This window comes from Thunnus albacares, chromosome 14, assembly GCF_914725855.1.
Source record: "Thunnus albacares chromosome 14, fThuAlb1.1, whole genome shotgun sequence".
In the NCBI taxonomy this organism is placed as follows: domain Eukaryota; kingdom Metazoa; phylum Chordata; class Actinopteri; order Scombriformes; family Scombridae; genus Thunnus; species Thunnus albacares.
The window spans coordinates 5,598,443-5,615,495 of NC_058119.1; the positions used below are offsets into that span (position 1 = coordinate 5,598,443).

At 39.8% G+C, this 17,053-nt stretch overlaps 1 protein-coding gene across 1 annotated transcript; it reads left to right on the forward strand.

Annotated features, from left to right (window-relative positions):
* The first annotated feature begins 72 nt into the window (after positions 1-72).
* Positions 73-17,036, forward strand: si:ch73-105b23.6 (mucin-4). The gene is made up of 20 exons (XM_044373423.1): positions 73-105; positions 303-470; positions 603-782; positions 2,257-2,848; positions 3,193-3,342; positions 3,692-3,909; positions 5,138-5,213; positions 5,458-5,748; positions 7,035-7,271; positions 7,435-7,587; positions 8,030-8,208; positions 9,243-9,435; positions 9,557-9,676; positions 9,764-9,883; positions 11,529-11,549; positions 11,694-11,755; positions 11,916-12,108; positions 12,702-12,830; positions 13,129-13,264; positions 16,051-17,036. Exons 1-20 carry the CDS (start codon positions 73-75, stop codon positions 16,190-16,192), a joined length of 3,393 nt encoding a protein of 1,130 aa, XP_044229358.1. The 3' UTR covers positions 16,193-17,036.
* The last annotated feature ends 17 nt before the right edge of the window (positions 17,037-17,053 follow it).

A 17,053-nucleotide genomic window follows, 5' to 3' on the forward strand; every position in this document is an offset into this window, starting at 1 on the left:
CTGATCTCCTGATCTAACTTTTAATGTTAGATCTTAAATATTTTTAAACAGGACTGAAAACATGACGAGAATATGACAGAATACAGTATAACTTTCATGGGTGTGGTATAAATAAACATACTGTACATGGCTTACTACAATCTACGATGTGTAAAAGGCAGCACAGCATTAGCCAGAGAATAAATGACAAAATGAAATTACAATTAAATATAGGTTAGTTAAGATTTTATGACAGAAAATACCAAAGTCAACCTCTTTAGTTACATCTCTTGTGAATTTGTGTCTCTCTTTTTTGTTCTCAGTTCTCTGATAATGGCCTTGTCCAGTTTCAATCTGCTGCTGAGAATGAGCAGTACCTGCTTCCAGCTCCTTTATCCAGTGGGTTCCCCAACAACATGAATGTGACTCTGTTGGCGGTTTTCTGGGATGATGCTGACCTCACCCAAGGGGACGGACGGTTGCTCTATCAGGTTAGATGTCATGAAGGGTCAAGGGTCAGACTGGGGTTGAAATGAGACGGGGGTTTGTCATATCTAATTATGTATTGGCTTGCTGCTGCAACTTGTGTTGTATCTTCTTTCTTTTCTTTTTTCTTTTTCAAGGAATACCATAAGCTGGATATGTCAGATGTTTACTCCCAGATAGTTTTTAATCGTACAGCAGATGAAGTGACAAAATTTGAGGAGCGGAGAGGCAAGCCTGCTTTTACCCCTGCCTGGATCCTCAAGATCACCTGGGACCATGTGATGCCAGTCTCTTACCAGAAAATCAATTTCTCAGAGGTAAAGAGATTTTTTGAATCATGAAAACACTCCTATGTAGAGACTGAAAAACACTGAGAATGTATCTTATTTTTCTGGTCTGATTTCTCTTTTAAAATTTCTGATGCAAAGTTGCAAACAAAATTAGTTCCAGGGTACTTCCCTAAATAAAACATTCTTCATCAATAACGTTTCTTGTAAAGTAATGCTTCATGGGCATGATTCTCGCACTGGTCTGCTTGATGCAGTGGTTTTTACTATAGCTTTAAGTTTAGGTTTTATTTCCTGGAAATGACTAGTCTTTTTTTCTGCATTATCAATCCTTAAAAACCACAAAACATTTTTAAAATTAGTTTTTTGTCTTTTTTTCAACAATGTTATGTAAGTTATTTACATACTTGTAACTTAGTAAATATGCATGTCCTGCATGGCATAATTCACATTCTCAGTTTCTACACACCACCGGGGAGTGTTTCTGTTTGTTTGCAGGTTTGTCCTACTTTAAATGCTATTGTTATGTGCAATGTGAGCCCTTTAACCATCAGCTCAAAGAAAGCAGGGCCCATATTTATCAAACTTCTAAGAATTACACCTGACAATGCTCTTAAGACCCAAGTTGGGGTAAAATATTCTTCACTCTTCGAATGTGAAGAATAAGACACAATTATCAAGCAACCGAGCAACAGTGTGGAAGTGACCTTTAAGAGCAACTTGAAGTGATCACATGATTAATCACATGTATACTCAATACAGGAACAGGAAATCAGAGACAAAGATTTATCCTACATACAGTACGCCATATTGTTGATTCTTTGAAAAAAATCTGCAAAGACATGTCATTTTAATTTAAAGGTTATTTGTGTGAAATCCTAAATATCTGCAGTCACAACTAATATGTGAAATGAACAACAATGTATTTATAATACATGAAGGTATAAATAGGGATGAAATATTAGGAAATTGGCTAAAATGGAAACAAAAAGATGATCAATGATTTATTGTACAGTCCCTCAAAAACATGTCTCACAAGGTGTATGCTGAACTTTGTCTCTGTACTGCAATTTTCTAACATCTACTCTTAACCAATTTATTCTTTAAGTTTTCATTGATTTTGTTTTTCATTATTATTCTTAAGTTTGTGAGTAGAGTAAAAATGAAGGATTTTTACCTTTATCTTTCACTTAAATGTAAAATTTCATTTTTAACCATTTTATAAATACAGGCCTAGATATTCAGCCATAATCCCTGCAACACTCATGCTATTTTTTTTTTTACTTTGGTGCCACCTTGAGGCCATTTTACTAAAAGTGTCTTGTCCTGTTGTTCCTGTACTGTGGGAATTGTGTTCCCATTTAGTGTTAGTCAGTGATATACTAGGTTATATAATGTTGGTAAACAATAGGAAAACTGTAAAACATAATTAATCATTTATTAAATTAATTCAATTTAATTAAATTAATCAATTTCTTTTTTTATTCATTTTTGTTCATTTCAGACTAACACTTTCCAGTGTATCCTGACCACAGATGGAGCACGCTCCTTTGCCCTCCTGCGATACGGTGAGATGCTCTGGGGTCCTGGCCAGAGGCAATACCACGACGCTATCATCGGCTATACAGATGGAAAAAACTTCCACAAGGAGCCCACTGTTCCCCCAGGAAACCTATTCGGCCCTGGGGGTAGATACAGGCCCCAGGAGGTGAAAGGGACCTTGGGAAAGATAGGCCAGCTGGTGTATAATTTAACAGGATCAACAGAGTCAGACATGGATCCCAAAATCATGTGCCAGGCATGGGCGATGAAGGAGCCTGATCCCACTGACTGGACAAAGGGGCTGTCCTCATGTCCCTGTACCCGCACTCAGGCTCTGGAGGACCTGTCCATCTTGCAGGATACCACTGATCCAGGTTCAAGAGTGAAGATGCTGAGGGGTCAGCGCTGGGGTGGTGTTGAGGGGCACACCTTCCAGTCAACTCTTGCAAACAAACATGGTTCGGGGAAGAGGTGTGTGTACGAACCTGAGGGGCCTCTGCTGGCTGGGTACAATGAACGCTACTTCTACGGACACAGCACACAAAAGCATATCGGTAATACATGTGATTCTGTCTTCTTTGGTCAGCAATCCCCAACTCCTGATGGTCTGTAATATCTAATATATTTAAATTGTTCTTAGTCAGTAGGGGATGATCTTATCCAGGGTTTTTAAGACAGTATTGAATCAAAGTCAATACCTGCTCCAAAGGGGGTCTTGCAAAAGCCATGACGGCGCAAATCAAGTTGTAGTCAAGACAAGACTAAGTTTCTTTGTACCCTTGCACCCTTCAACACTGTAGCGATTAATGCATAGGAATTCAATCATTCCTACATACAAATTTCAGGAGTATTACCCATTAATTACTGAATTTTGTGTTTAATAAACTTTTCTCTCCAGATGAAGATCTCCTGCCATTTCAATGGTGTTGCATTGAGTCTCCTCTATGCCACCTTTACCTCAACAAGAGGCCCCTGGACCGTTGCCAGGGTTACAGCTGGGCCGGTCCTGGCGGCTGCACCCCAGCTAAGAAGGTGACACAGGGTGTAGGTGAGGGACTCTTTCCAAGTAAACACAAGCAAGTTAAAACCAGCAAAAAAATAGACAAGCAGCAGAAATGTTTACATTGTTTAAGTTATACTTGTGTATACAACCAGTTGATGGTCAGCAGTCATATTAAAATAATCAAATGTAGCTTTTCTTCAGTCTGAGAAGAATGACACTTAATTTTCTCTGATGTATGTTCAGACATATACCATAGCACACTTTGCACCTTTTAGGGTACAATGAACTTGTTTCTTCATCGCATCTTCCATCTTTGCAAGAAAATTTAGACTACCTTTAGACACAGCTGACTAAAGTATGATAGATTAAAATTCTGTCCATGTTTCCAATGCAGCAATGGTGTATGGAAGCCTCCATTTCATCACCTTCGATGGGACGGAGTACTCCTTCAAGGCCCTGGGGGAGTTTGTGATAGTGCGCCTATCCTCCAACACAGGCTCTAATATCTTCACCCTGCAAGGGCAGACTGAAAAGCTATACACAGACGCAAAGGGGATCATTGAGGTCCCAGTGGTGGTGCGTATGGCTGCGTTCCACCAGGGCATCGGCAAGGTCAGTGTGTGTGTGGGCGTGTATGTATCTTACAAAGAGAGAGAGACAGTTTATGTGTATTAAAGGAATAATTCATTTTTGTGAAATTCGAACCTCAAAGGTCAGTCTTTTAGCACATCTAAATCTAAATTTAACACATTATATCTCACATACACTTTTTCATCTCAAGTCTTATCATCACCATGAGGTTGCCAGGTTTGGTACCACTGAACCTGTTCAGAGACCCACTAAAACTTGTGCTCATGACTATATCTGGCGACCTGCACAAATGCTACACAGAAGTGTTGGACTCATGGGCCGTTGTTTGTCAAGAAATAGTTACAGCACATAGCTGTCCCTAAAACCATACATTTTGTTTTTACATTTCAGAATTTATGGATTAAAACAAGGATATACGATGTGTTTTGGCTCAAAGAGATACTGGTGTATGAACTTTGGAAAGAGCCAGGCTAGCTTCCCCATGCTTCCAGTCTTTATACCAAGTTAATTACCTCCTACTTAAAGTGGTTATATCATTATGATAGTGGTTGATTGTATTGACAAACCCACAGACAATTATCACAAGACTCTTCAGTTACCTTCACAGAGCTTTTCAGTCCATCAGAGTTGCTTTTGGACAGCTATTTAGAGTTAAAAAAGCTCTAAAAACTGCTGTATGCTACCTGCCCAGCACAAAATGGCAGACAAAGTTAACGACTAGCTGGTAAAAGTGGTGCAGCATTTCAAAGCTAAAGAGCCAGATATTTCTCCCAGGAGTTGGAGAACAAAACAGAGCTAACGCAAACGAGCAAACAAGACTACTAATGACTGCTAATATTGCTCCATATCTGCTGGATGTGTCAAATGTTGTGTTTTCTGCTTGTTCCTGCTGCCCCCAAGTGGCAAAAAAATCAATTATAGCAGATTTCACTCTTGGAAAGAAAGCGAATGGGCGCATTTTGATTCCTTCAAGAAAGCAATACAGAGAGTATGAATATTTAAATGAACGTCTGTACTGTAATCCTCTCTATTGGTCAGAGATATTGGGAGAGATATTCCTATCAATTTACAGGATTTCTTTTTTTTTTTTTACAAATACCTGTTACAGTTTAGATGATCACAGATCTCTACAGTATATGATAGTATATGATGTATATGATGCTCTGAAAAACCTAAGCTAGCTAAAAGAAACAGATAATATTTGAGAGTAATAATTTAACCCTCTCTAATATTTGCGTATTATTTCCAGATCGAATGGAGATGTGCCGAGAAAAGAGAAGGCCTGCAGGTTTTTGTGGATGATGTTGAGGTTCCAGTCACTATTGGTAATTATAACCACACACACTCTGACACACTATTATTGTTACATACTATTGTTTTTGTATGAAACACCACAATGGAGAAGCATGTGAAAGGCCCATTGTATGCAGTCAGGAGAAATGTACCTAGGGTAACATAACGGTTAAGAAAATGTTATAAATGTATTATCAAATCCAACCCACCTAGACAAGTATGTATAATAGCTGTATACAAATGCCTTCATCATATGACAAATATGCTGTTTTTCAGGTGTCGTGCACATGGGGGAGAGGGACTTTGCTGTACGCTGTATGTCAGTGAATCGCTGTGCAGCGGTGTACGCCAGCGGTCTCCATGTGGTGGCGTGGCGAGTTGTAGGCCACAGTCAGCTGGCAGCCATGGTGGAGGTTCCTCAGACCTTCTACAACCGCACCGTGGGGCTAATGGGTCTCTGGACTTCTAACCGCTCTAACGATTTCCTCATGTCCGACGGCAGGCTCCTCCCCTCAACTGACCTCAACCCCCCTTCAGAGGAGAGTCTGCATTACTTTGGGCTGTCCTGTAAGTGGACAGCAGACAAATACACTTATACTATTTAATTGTGTTTGAAACAAAAAAGACCACAATCAGTCCTCCTGATTCATAGCCAGGCTTACTGGCTGGTTTATGGAGTCATCTACCTTTGAATGCTGCTCTGTTGCATCAACTCTTAATACCTGGACCTCCACCATCCACTGTCACTGCAAGTGACACTGAGTTGCCTCCCCCAGATCGACCTGTAGCTGCCAGTCTGATGCAGTATTCAGTGGATTTGATAGGTTCTTGAGCTAGAGTCTTCTCTTCAACACTGACAAGTAGCATCCTTCTATATGGGTCTGCTTTTAAAGCTGTCCTAACCTTTTTTAATGTTATCAACAAGGGATCATGTGTAATGTGAAAGGCGTCAGTGGTACTGAAGGATCCACAGAGAATTCACCTGACTCTGCAGTTATCTGCTCTACAGAGGATTTTAGTGTCTTTCAGCAATTTGTTTCTTTCAGCCTTTCAACCTCACTGTTTTGATCTACTCTGACCCATTTCCAGCAACAACAGGTGGCTCTTTTCTGTCAGAAAGCTCTAAAAACCCATTTTATGCTACCTGCCCAGCACCAAACAGCTAACAGGCAAAGTAAGCAACAAGCTTGTGAACGTAGTAGAGTAGCAGCTAGAGAGTCATATCCCTCAGGAGTTAGTGAAAACCAAAATGGAGCTAAAAGAAGAATGCTGCACTTACATTGGCCGTGTGGCCTGAAACACAACTCTAAATGATTGCTAATGTTGCTCTGTGTCTGCTAGATGTGTAAATATGCAACTGTTTGCTAACATGTTCACCATATCAACTTTATAGGATGATGATATGTCAGTGTTGTGTTTACAGGTCGTTGCGCTGCCCCCAAGTGACAAAAAAATCAGTTAGTGAAGGTTTGAGAATGTGCTTTGATGTTCATATTCATGTGATACATAAAATGAATACATGAGTTCAGATTGCCAAAGACCAGAATGGGAGATCTTTATGTTCAAAACATGACCTGCTGTGTTTTCAGTGTTCATGTCTGACACTATAGGAATTTTGGACTCTATGTCCTGTGAATTTTGTTGGCTAAATGCCAAAACAACAATTAGTAAGTCAGGTTTCTCATAGAGTAAAATTATTGAAAATACTAGCCGAAAATAACAGTTCCAGGTTGGCTTCCCATTATTCTACAGCCCAATGTTGTATGATGGACATTATCTAGACAATTTATGGGGTGTTTTTCACAGCTACACTTGTCCCATATCCATCTCTATACCCATGTGTGTGTCTCTAGGGGCAGTCCCAGTACCAGAGAGCCTGTTGTTCTCTCAACCTCCACTGGTTCCACTGGAGCCTATCTCCTCTAAAGACCTGCTGGAAAGCATCAGTCCTGCTGCAGCGGAAGACCTGAGGAGAACCTGCAAAGGCAGCATGCAGTGTGTCCATGACACCCTAGCGTCCGGCAGCTCTGACCTGGGCCTGTCAACTCTGGATGCCAAAAAGCAATACCAAAATCTGGCTCTAATCTATGGTAAGCTGGCTACAGTATTTTGGGAAGATTATCCTGGATAGGAATAACTTTTTTCACTCCACATTCATATCACTACTCTTGCCTAAATCAAGGGTTAAATTAGTTACTGAGTGCTGTCTTTTTATCAGTGACCTGTACTAATTTGTTCTGTCTGTTGTGGCAGGCAACATGCCTCCCATAGTGACAGAGCCCACAGTGATCCATGGTAAGGTAAACTCTACTGTCAACATTCAGATTGTTGCCCAGGACCCTAATGGAGACCCTATCACCTATTCACTGCTCTACCCCAGACCTCCACGGGCTTCCATTGGCAGTGGTGAGACACTCACACATACATTTTCCCTCAAATCTTCATACCAAAAGACTCCATCCCCCCGCCCTCCATCATTGATACAGATGACGTTACTGTTGACATTTGTTAGTGGGATGGTGAGGCTGTTGCTGTAGCCAGCAGTGCAGTCTTTCAGCAGATGGGACATGAGTCAGCGGATGGGTCACACAGAGAGAGACACGCACAAGTGTACAGAAAGCCCAAAAGACTGAAGTATGAAGTAGTGTTGTTAATAATGTTATTTCTAAAATGAACATGTAATTGTCACATGTTTCTTTTTTAGTAGGCCTCAGAAAGACAATGTATAGCCTTTCTGGTATCCCATAATGTTCCCCTGGTATTATTATGTACAATATATGAATGAATGAGTTCCTGTTGTGCAGACTTTACCTGGACTGTTAGACCATTTTTGTGCTCTCTGCTCCAGGTGACGGTTACCTGACATGGACGCCTCTCACTACTCAGCCTGTCCAGCTGACCATCAAGGTCAGTGACGAGCTCACCAGCTCCCTGTTCACTCCCATCCTGCGTGTTTGCAACTGCCTCAACGGAGGAACCTGCCAGTATGACAGCATCACTGAAAATCACCAGCAGGGAAAGTTCCAGGTAATTTTTCAGATTAGCTGATCCTCTCATTCACTGCAACAGTTCCATTATTATCACATATTCATCACCTAACATGCACACTTCCATTTGACATTTAAGAAAATAGCTGTTTGTGCTGATGGGGATCCTGAATTGGAATAGGCAGGTACAGAGCAGACCCTAAGTCCTTTTTGTGTTAAAGTGCCCCTCCACTCAAAAATGTGTTTTTCTTCTTGTTCCTACAGTTGGATGTTTGAGCTTCACTGTGCAGAATGATGTATGTGCAGAGTTTGACACTAGAAACCTGTTTTCACATTCATCTGCTGGGTTTCTCTGTGCTCTTCTTAAATCTGAGTTTAAGGCATGTATGAACAGGATTTGTGACATCACAACTAGTTTGGATCCAATCATGGTCCAGTATTCAACTTAGACAAGTGTGATGTGGAAACTTGAAACTTCCAGTGCACAAACACTGAGAATAGACTTTACAATGATGTAGGAGACATCTTGTGTTTCTGGGGTTTTTAATGAGGGACAAGGAGAAGATGTAATTTTAAGAATTAAACTTTTAAGGTAATTAAACAATTTTGTGGAAAAATCATATTAGACATAAATTATTTTTTAAAGAGGAGTATTTTTTTTAATGTCTTAAAACATGTCTGGATGACATCTATAATTGTAATGATGCATATGTTTTGCATAATAATGATAAAAAACCCCAACAGCCCTTCTCTTCATTACATGCTATCATGGATTCTGGAGTAAATTCAAGAAGTACCAATGTATTATATTCATTACATGACAAAATAAATGTAAACATTTTTCATGCACTAAGCCCTCTTTGGAACAAGTTAGGAATGCTTTTCGAATGTGTCCTTGTTGGTGCATTCAGGGGCCTGTGGGGAGGTAGGAAAAATGTATTCTCCAATCTAACTATTTATGGAATGGTATGGAAAGAAGAAAGGCCAGTCACTGTAATAATTGGGTTCATATAGCATCTCTTTTGAATGTATCTGTCAGTCTGTATTTCTTTCTGTTAATTTTTATCCTCCCAGGTGGTGGGGTGCCTGTGCCCACAGGGGTTCAGCGGCAAGTTCTGTGGGAGCACTGCAGACGTATGTCAAGGCAAGCCATGTTTCCGAGGGGTGCAGTGCCAGTCCGGGTCACTGCCCAGCCAGTTCACCTGTGGAGAGTGCCCTGATAATACTGTCTCCGAGGGAAAACAGGGATACAAGTGCTTTGAGCATGGTCAGTAGCAAATGAATGATGATGATTGTCTTTGTGCAGTCACATTATCAGGTTCGGACAAAACGTTTGACCTCATATACCATAACTGACCTTGTTCTTGTTTCCCTGTGTACCATCTCAGACATGTGCATGCCTCCTTTCCCTTTCCCCTGCCACAAAGATGCGAACTGCTACAGCACGAAACAAAACTACACCTGCAAATGTAAGCCTGGATTTACCGGAGATGGACGCAACTGCACAGGTACTGAACACCGGACACATCAGTATGAATAATCACACCTTTACTTACAATAATTGAACGGCACAGCTGTCTCTGTCTGTATTGTAGATATAGACGAGTGTGCGAACATCTCAACCTGTCCCAATGCCAAGTTTGAGTGTAAGAACAAGCCAGGCTCTGTCGACTGCTCCTGTAGATACCAGAACACCAAGGACACTGATGGATGTGGTATGTGCAGAGTCATATATTTCCACTATCATTTAGCCAGCAGTGGACTTTTGTGTTAGTTAGGCCTACACTCACAGATCATACAGTAAATATGGGCCTAATTCTTTATCTGTATTTTGTTTGTTTTTCCCTTCCTCTTCTCTGTCTGCCTTTTCTTCCATCTTTGCTATTTTTTGGTTTGTTTACTTCTTTTGCTCACAGACAATAGCCTCACATACCTTATAAGCACACACACACAAACAGCTAAAATATCCATATTTTTGCCTTTCTGAGAGCTCTTTTAATGTAACATCTATCTCATTGATTCATTATTTGTTTTGTCACATCTATCTTTAATATATCACCTCTGTTTTATTGTACTGCACTAATAAAATATTGTTGTGTCGCCTTATATAGTGTTGCTAAAGTGCACGTGACTCACATGTCATGACTCTAGTCTATCTGCTATAAATTAAAGTACTGTGTCTTTCTTTATAGTCCAATGCCCTCCAGCCCCTCAGAAAGTTGTACATCATTTCTTCATTATTTCATGTATTTCATTATTTTATTGACAGCCTCTACATAGCCATACTACTTCTGCAAGGGGTTTTCACTTATTTTTACTGATTAGACCTCCCCTCAGGACTTACACTGCATTCGAATTGTATGATATGGAAGGTAGTGATGGAAAAAAATCGCCATGTTTATGACTTGTGAGTTTTCGCAACATTGGACACTCAAGATGGATACAACCATCTTGCAGAGTTGGTCGTGTGAGGGTTCAAAATATACTGCGCATAGTCAATATAGCCCTGTATTCATTCAGTTTAATTACAGTGAAGGTTTGCTTATTACAGGAGACATCCATTTTTACTTGGTTTTCAGGTACTTACTTTATTCTTGATGTGATGAGTATTTACTAGTCTGTAACTGGTAATTACAGGAACTTTCACATGACATAATCGTGGCATTGGTGGGCATGTACAAACATTGCTTGATTGACATCTGCCACATATTGCCCAATAATTTTGTTAGTGTGCTACAGCTTACACTATTATGTTTATTGCATGGCTTTTAGTGACCTCACATAATTCCCAGCATCCCATTCTCCTGTAGTATCCAGAACTTGGTAGAGAGTGTAAACCTTGCATGTTTTTATCTAACACACACATACAAACACACACACACACACACAGCTAACACTGACCTCTCTTGTAAATGAAAGAAAAATTAATTATTAAAATTATTAATCTAGTGTCACTTGTACTATCTACCTTCCTTAAAGTTCTTGTTAAGTTTTGTAAAATCACCGATAGGTCTTGTGTGCATATCTGCAACACACACAAATAAAATATGACTGGAATTGCTCAGAGTACACCTCAATTAAACATGATACATGTAGAATAATGAAACATAGTGAAATATCAACATAAATAATAATAACTAATATTCAACTCAAGAATCTCAGTTTGGTCCCTGACCTGAGCAGAGGTCTAATCAGCCAGTATAACTGAATTTATCAATATGATTATCTTACCACTGATACACCAGATAATATGCAATGTAATGGAACTCTTGATGTAGTGCTACTTTGTGTAGGAGTGTATATGTCCAGTGCATCACCAGTGTATATTAATGCAGTTCTGAATGATGTGTTTCTCTGCAGGTGACTCTGCCAATCCTCCAGGTAAAAGTTCCCATATGGTTCTTTCTATGGCTTCATTGTATTATAATAGCTTGGCTCTGCCTCTGGTGTCACCATGGTGAAACATGCCCATATATGGTAACAAGAGGTCATCATACAGCTGTTGCTGCTGTTGTGTGTTTGCAGGGTGTAATGTGTTCAACGTCTCTGTTAGCTGGAAGAAGAACAGATATGATGGACTCAGACAGGTGTGTTGTTGTGTCTGTGTGTGTGTGGATGTCAGCAACATCAAATAAAATATTAATTAGTGACATGTTACAGTCATGATATTACTCTTCCAACCATTTTGTGCTAATTTAACACATTGCTATACTGATAAATGATCATTTCTTTCTCCATCTTCCTCAGCTGGTGGAAATCCTGTCCCTGGGTTTCCAGAACAAATTCTACAACGCCAGTAAAAAGGAACTAGGACAGGGCTCCGTTCTGGGTTTGGATGAATATCGCATCAATGTGTCCAGTGACACACCCCACTGGTACATCAGAGACTACCTGGCCAGAGTTAGCAGGCACTATGACATCAGTACTGTAGAAGTTGACGGTAAACTCCCACTAATTTCATGTTTTGTTTTTTTCCTTTTTGAAGGCGTATTATAATAATTGTTTTTAAGCTTAGCAAGTCTGGCAAACACTACCATTTCAAACGGAGCACATTATTAGGTACACATGTGCTATCTAATGCAATCCAATACAAGAGCTCTGCCATAAAATCTCTACTTTTACAAAGTGTATACGTTTTCAGTTTCTGTTGACATGTATGTTAATGGGGTGGACAAAATATTAGGGAACACTTTTCAATATAATGCACTCCAGTACACCACCACCACCTACTACGACCTCAATAATAAACACAAAGTGGAATTATCACCTTTCTGACAATGTGAACAAAAACCGAAAATGCAGAAGTTTTGTAAAAATAGAATTAATGGCAGAGCTGTTGTATTAGATTGCACTACGGCGTTTCACTCATAAGAAACTGTGGAACTGTAATCTCACATACTACAGTGGTTCAAGTTTATCATGGTATTGTCATTTTAATGTATAAAATATACTGTAGCATTTTTAATGATGGCAAAGTGTTGGTAAGACTACTTCTCTCTCTCTCACTTGCTGTTGGACTGTCCACACCTACAGATCTGGATGAGTGTAAGGCCAAGGAGGCGGTGTGCATCCACCCTGCCCTCTGCACCAACACGTATGGAGGCTACAAGTGTGTTTGCAACAGCACAACCGATGTGGATAACACCCAGTCTTGCATAATAGGTGAGGATCTGTGCATACTTAACATCCGTTTCACAGTTACAATAATGACACCACAGCTAATAAAATGTCAGAATCAGTAATAAGACTGAGTGCTGAAGCTATGAAATTCAATGTATTTCAGACATGCCTCTAAATAATGTTTTAGCCATTTTGAAGGTCATGATTTATCATTACATGGTGTTGCCATTACTGGTAAACATGTGTCATATTTCATTCTGTGAAGCAATATGTGACTTTTTGTTTGAGAGAATTTTATAAAACAGTTTGTCGTGACTTGATCTGACTCAACTCTTTGCAGATAGAGACAAAGTGCTCAATAAGGAGCTGGACCTTGTTCTGGGCCTGGTCCTGGGCATCGGCCTCCCCCTGCTCCTGCTGCTCCTCCTGGCTACGCTGGCCTGTTTCTGCTGCTGCAAGAAGACCGTGACTGGAGAGTGAGTAACACAAGAAACACACTGAGTAGAAATTACATAAGATGACTGACTGGAATGTGAGGATTGGGAGTTTGACATCTGTAAGTTTTTGAAGGCTGACGGCTGACGACATGTTACATGTCATCAAAGCTTCTTATAATGATCTTTGTGCTGATAAAGAATATATATAAAGGACTACTTCTGTCGAACCCAGTTGTAGGCTTGATAGGTGGTTCTGAAACAGTTGCAGCTGTGATCATTTTGGGTTAGAATGGTGGTACAGTGGCCCAGTTTTGTACCGAAAACATCCACAGAAAATTCTCAAACCACTCCTGCAATATAATCCAATGTCAATGTCAATTTTTTTTTCTAAATAAGGCTAAATACACAGCCTCCATCTGTGCCTAGCATGGTTATCTGTCTACATTTATTCATAACACAACTATGTTTTATTACGTGGGTCACTTCTATCTGATTGGCCGCATAAGCACTGTAAACTCCCAACACAACTATGGCAACTGAGTCCTCAGGGGAGCCCACTTCAAGGCTCCAAGACAGCCAGAAACTCTGAGCCTCTGGGCACTCTACAGAGAATAAGGGCTTTTAATTTAGATATCAACATGACTTTTTCTTTTGGCCCCACCTTAATGTTTTTTTTTGACTCACTAGTGGTAAGGATAACAGCTCATTCACTTTTCATCCATCCAATAACCGTCTTTAGACATGTTTTGTCTGGTATGTAGTGAGCATTACAGCATCACTACAGTCTTTCTAAAACAATTATAGCCACACACCTACAAAACAATAACTGGACCATCATGGGGTATAAAAACCTGAATGAATAAATATTTAAAAAATGTTTTTAGGTGGGTCAGCAACTCCTTTGGGCAGGATGAGGCAGGGTTCATTGTAGGTCATGAAAAAATATACTGCTGCTGCAGAGAAGGACCAGGACACACACACACACACACACACACACACATATGCACAGTTGCACACTGTTTCAAGGTACAGTAGTCAAGTAGGTCTGCCCAGAAACAATCCTCTACATTAACTTGAAGGATTTAAGTCATGTTCTCTGTAACGCTGCTGCAGCTTCTTCTTTGTATTTAACTTCTCAGTTGGAGGACGGACTGCCCACTCTCTTACTATATTAAACAAAAACACTTCCTACTACCAGCTTTGGTCCGAGTTATGAAACTGCACTTGGGTAACACTGAGGAAGATTTGCAGATAGAATAGACAGAAAACCAAGGTAATTATAAGTTAAAACATCCACCTGTGGTAAATCAAGAGATATTAGCACCATAATTCAGATTAGAGGTGCTTTGTTTCCTCACAGAAAAACGGTTCAAACAGCATCATCAAAACAGTGTAATTTCTGAAATAAATATAAATCATCTAATGATATCAGATCACTGTAGGATTTTAATAAAAAATCTGAACGTGCCACATTACATGAAAATCCACTCTCAAGTACATCTCAGATGTAAATGTGTGTGTGGATGTGCATTACGGAGTATCTGTTCATGACTTTGTGCATCATAATGTGCATGTGTCCTTGGCCCCAGCGTGTGTGTGCAGATGTATGACATCTGGGCCAGGTGATAGTGGGCCATGGAGACACATAATCCCCCTGATGACTGGCCTGCTTTCTCTGCTATCAGTAAACTAGACCCTATGGATATAATGGACGCGGCTGGCGCCAGCATTGTGGGATTATGTTGTTAGATTAGAGTGAATGAGCAAAGCCAGGGAGAAGGTTATGCTATTGCCTTTCATTAAGACAGCGAGGTAGAGATATTTGGATTATATGGTATGATATAATGATACTTAAGTTCCCAGATAAATGCGATATGATGGAGCAGATATGGTTGGATTTAATTTTTCCAATGTTCCCTTTAAATTTTCCATTAAGTAACATTACACATGCAGGTATAATGTTTTCCTCACTGTTTTGCAGCATTATATTTGTAAAATTATACAAAATCAGTATTTTATGTAAGATCTAGTATCCTTGACTACAATTTGGACTATGCTTCAGAGAGTTTGAACACTGCTTTGTCTCAAGATTAGCTCTAACCAAGGGCCAAACAAAGGTTTTATGAGGCTGAAGAGGTTAAATTATTGCAAAACCAACAGGCAAATTTGCAAAGAATCATCTGCAAGAATTCTTTATGTATATTTCCTTTTGGTCTTTTATTCACTGAATGGTTCATGATATACCAGGTTACACCTCATTATCAGAAAGGATATACATATTTGCACAGAGAACAACCATAATGATATACAATCCCAAAACATCTGAACTGCAGATCAGACAACAGTGAGTCTGGAGAGGAATTCGGGATGTGTGTTTCATGTTTTTAATCAGCTTTAGCCCCAGATTTCAGCATCTTTCAACACTCAGAATATCTAGGCTAGAGTTTGCATGAATATTTATGAGTCCCTGAGTATTCCACAACAACTGCTGCCCCTCCAAACATTTCCATAAATTGCTTGAAATAATTGTGTACTGTATGTGGAATTATCGACAATGCTAATCAGAACAAGGGACTCACTGTGAAAGGTACAAAATGTAAAAGAAATTAGACTTTTGACTGGATAACTTACAGTTTTACAGAACAGCATGACCCACATTGTGAAAATTAAAGACGTTAGCTCCTCACATGCTGTGCAAAGACTGCAAGACCGACTACAGACATTACTTATCTCTCTAAATGTTTTCCACTTTACATCATCTCTGTGTTCTGCCTGATTTGTTTGTTTACTTCTGCATTCTGATTGGTTCGTGTGTTTTCTTCCAGCCTGCCACATTCGTTGCCAGATTACATACAGGAGCAGTACAACCCTCCGCCCTTCAACTACGCCGACCCTGCTCTGCACTACATGACCCACTGCAGCCCGCGGATCATAGACAACATCACACCTCGGCAACGCCTCAGATAGCACATAGTAAAACCACATACATGTGCAAATCACTGACACACACTTTGAGACACAGAAAAAACAATAGCATGCACACTCGCACGCAGAAATGTAAATACAAACACAGTGCAAGCACTTTTATGTTACGCTGTATATGTTTTATAATGACGAGATAAATGACTTATTTATATTGTAACAAACAAGTAATTAAACCTGAGTGACTTTAAAGTCAATTATTTCCAGTCCTCTCCGCTGAGCGATGGACCTGCCAAGTTTGAGCTAGAAGTTTTTTTGCCTGGACAACAGTTTACAGTGGGAGTCTGACCCAGCAGAACTCGACAATGTCTTGGCTGGAGATGTTGATGAAAAGTAAACCACTGCAGTGGTCTTCAGTTTCCAGCTGACCCTAGGCCAACAGCCTCCTTGATAGCAGCATTAGCATTTGCCAGAATACCTGGCGTCAGGCTCCTGCCTTCTGCTCAGTTAGTCAGTATGAAGTTTGTTATGGTTCTAATCCATAATGTAATGCACCCATGTTTGGAAAATCAGTATCACTCATAATCACCACAGCATAGTTGATTCAATTTTTATTGTTATTATTTTGCATACACAGGACTTTACCTACAATCCATAAAATATACAATACTGTCACTTTTTTCAAAAAGCATTTATCTCATTTTGGAATCACACTCTGAAGTTATTGTTCATTGGTGGATTGTTTCCCAGTTTATTTAACACAGTAGAGAAATTCAGGGTTTCAACTGATAGCTGTCTTCTCTAAAGCTGGACTGTCACTACATGTAAAACAATGTGTAAATATGATGTAAATCAATAAAAAAATGTAATTTTATCAACCTTGTGCAGCAGTGATTCTATTCCAAG

Coding starts and splice junctions, on each gene's coding strand:
- si:ch73-105b23.6 (XM_044373423.1), top strand. CDS start 73: ATGACAGAATACAGTATAACTTTCATGGGTGTG. Junction 3,910..5,137: donor TCCACCAGGGCATCGGCAAG/GTCAGTGTGTGT, acceptor TATTATTTCCAG/ATCGAATGGAGATGTGCCGA. Junction 9,436..9,556: donor ATACAAGTGCTTTGAGCATG/GTCAGTAGCAAA, acceptor GTACCATCTCAG/ACATGTGCATGCCTCCTTTC.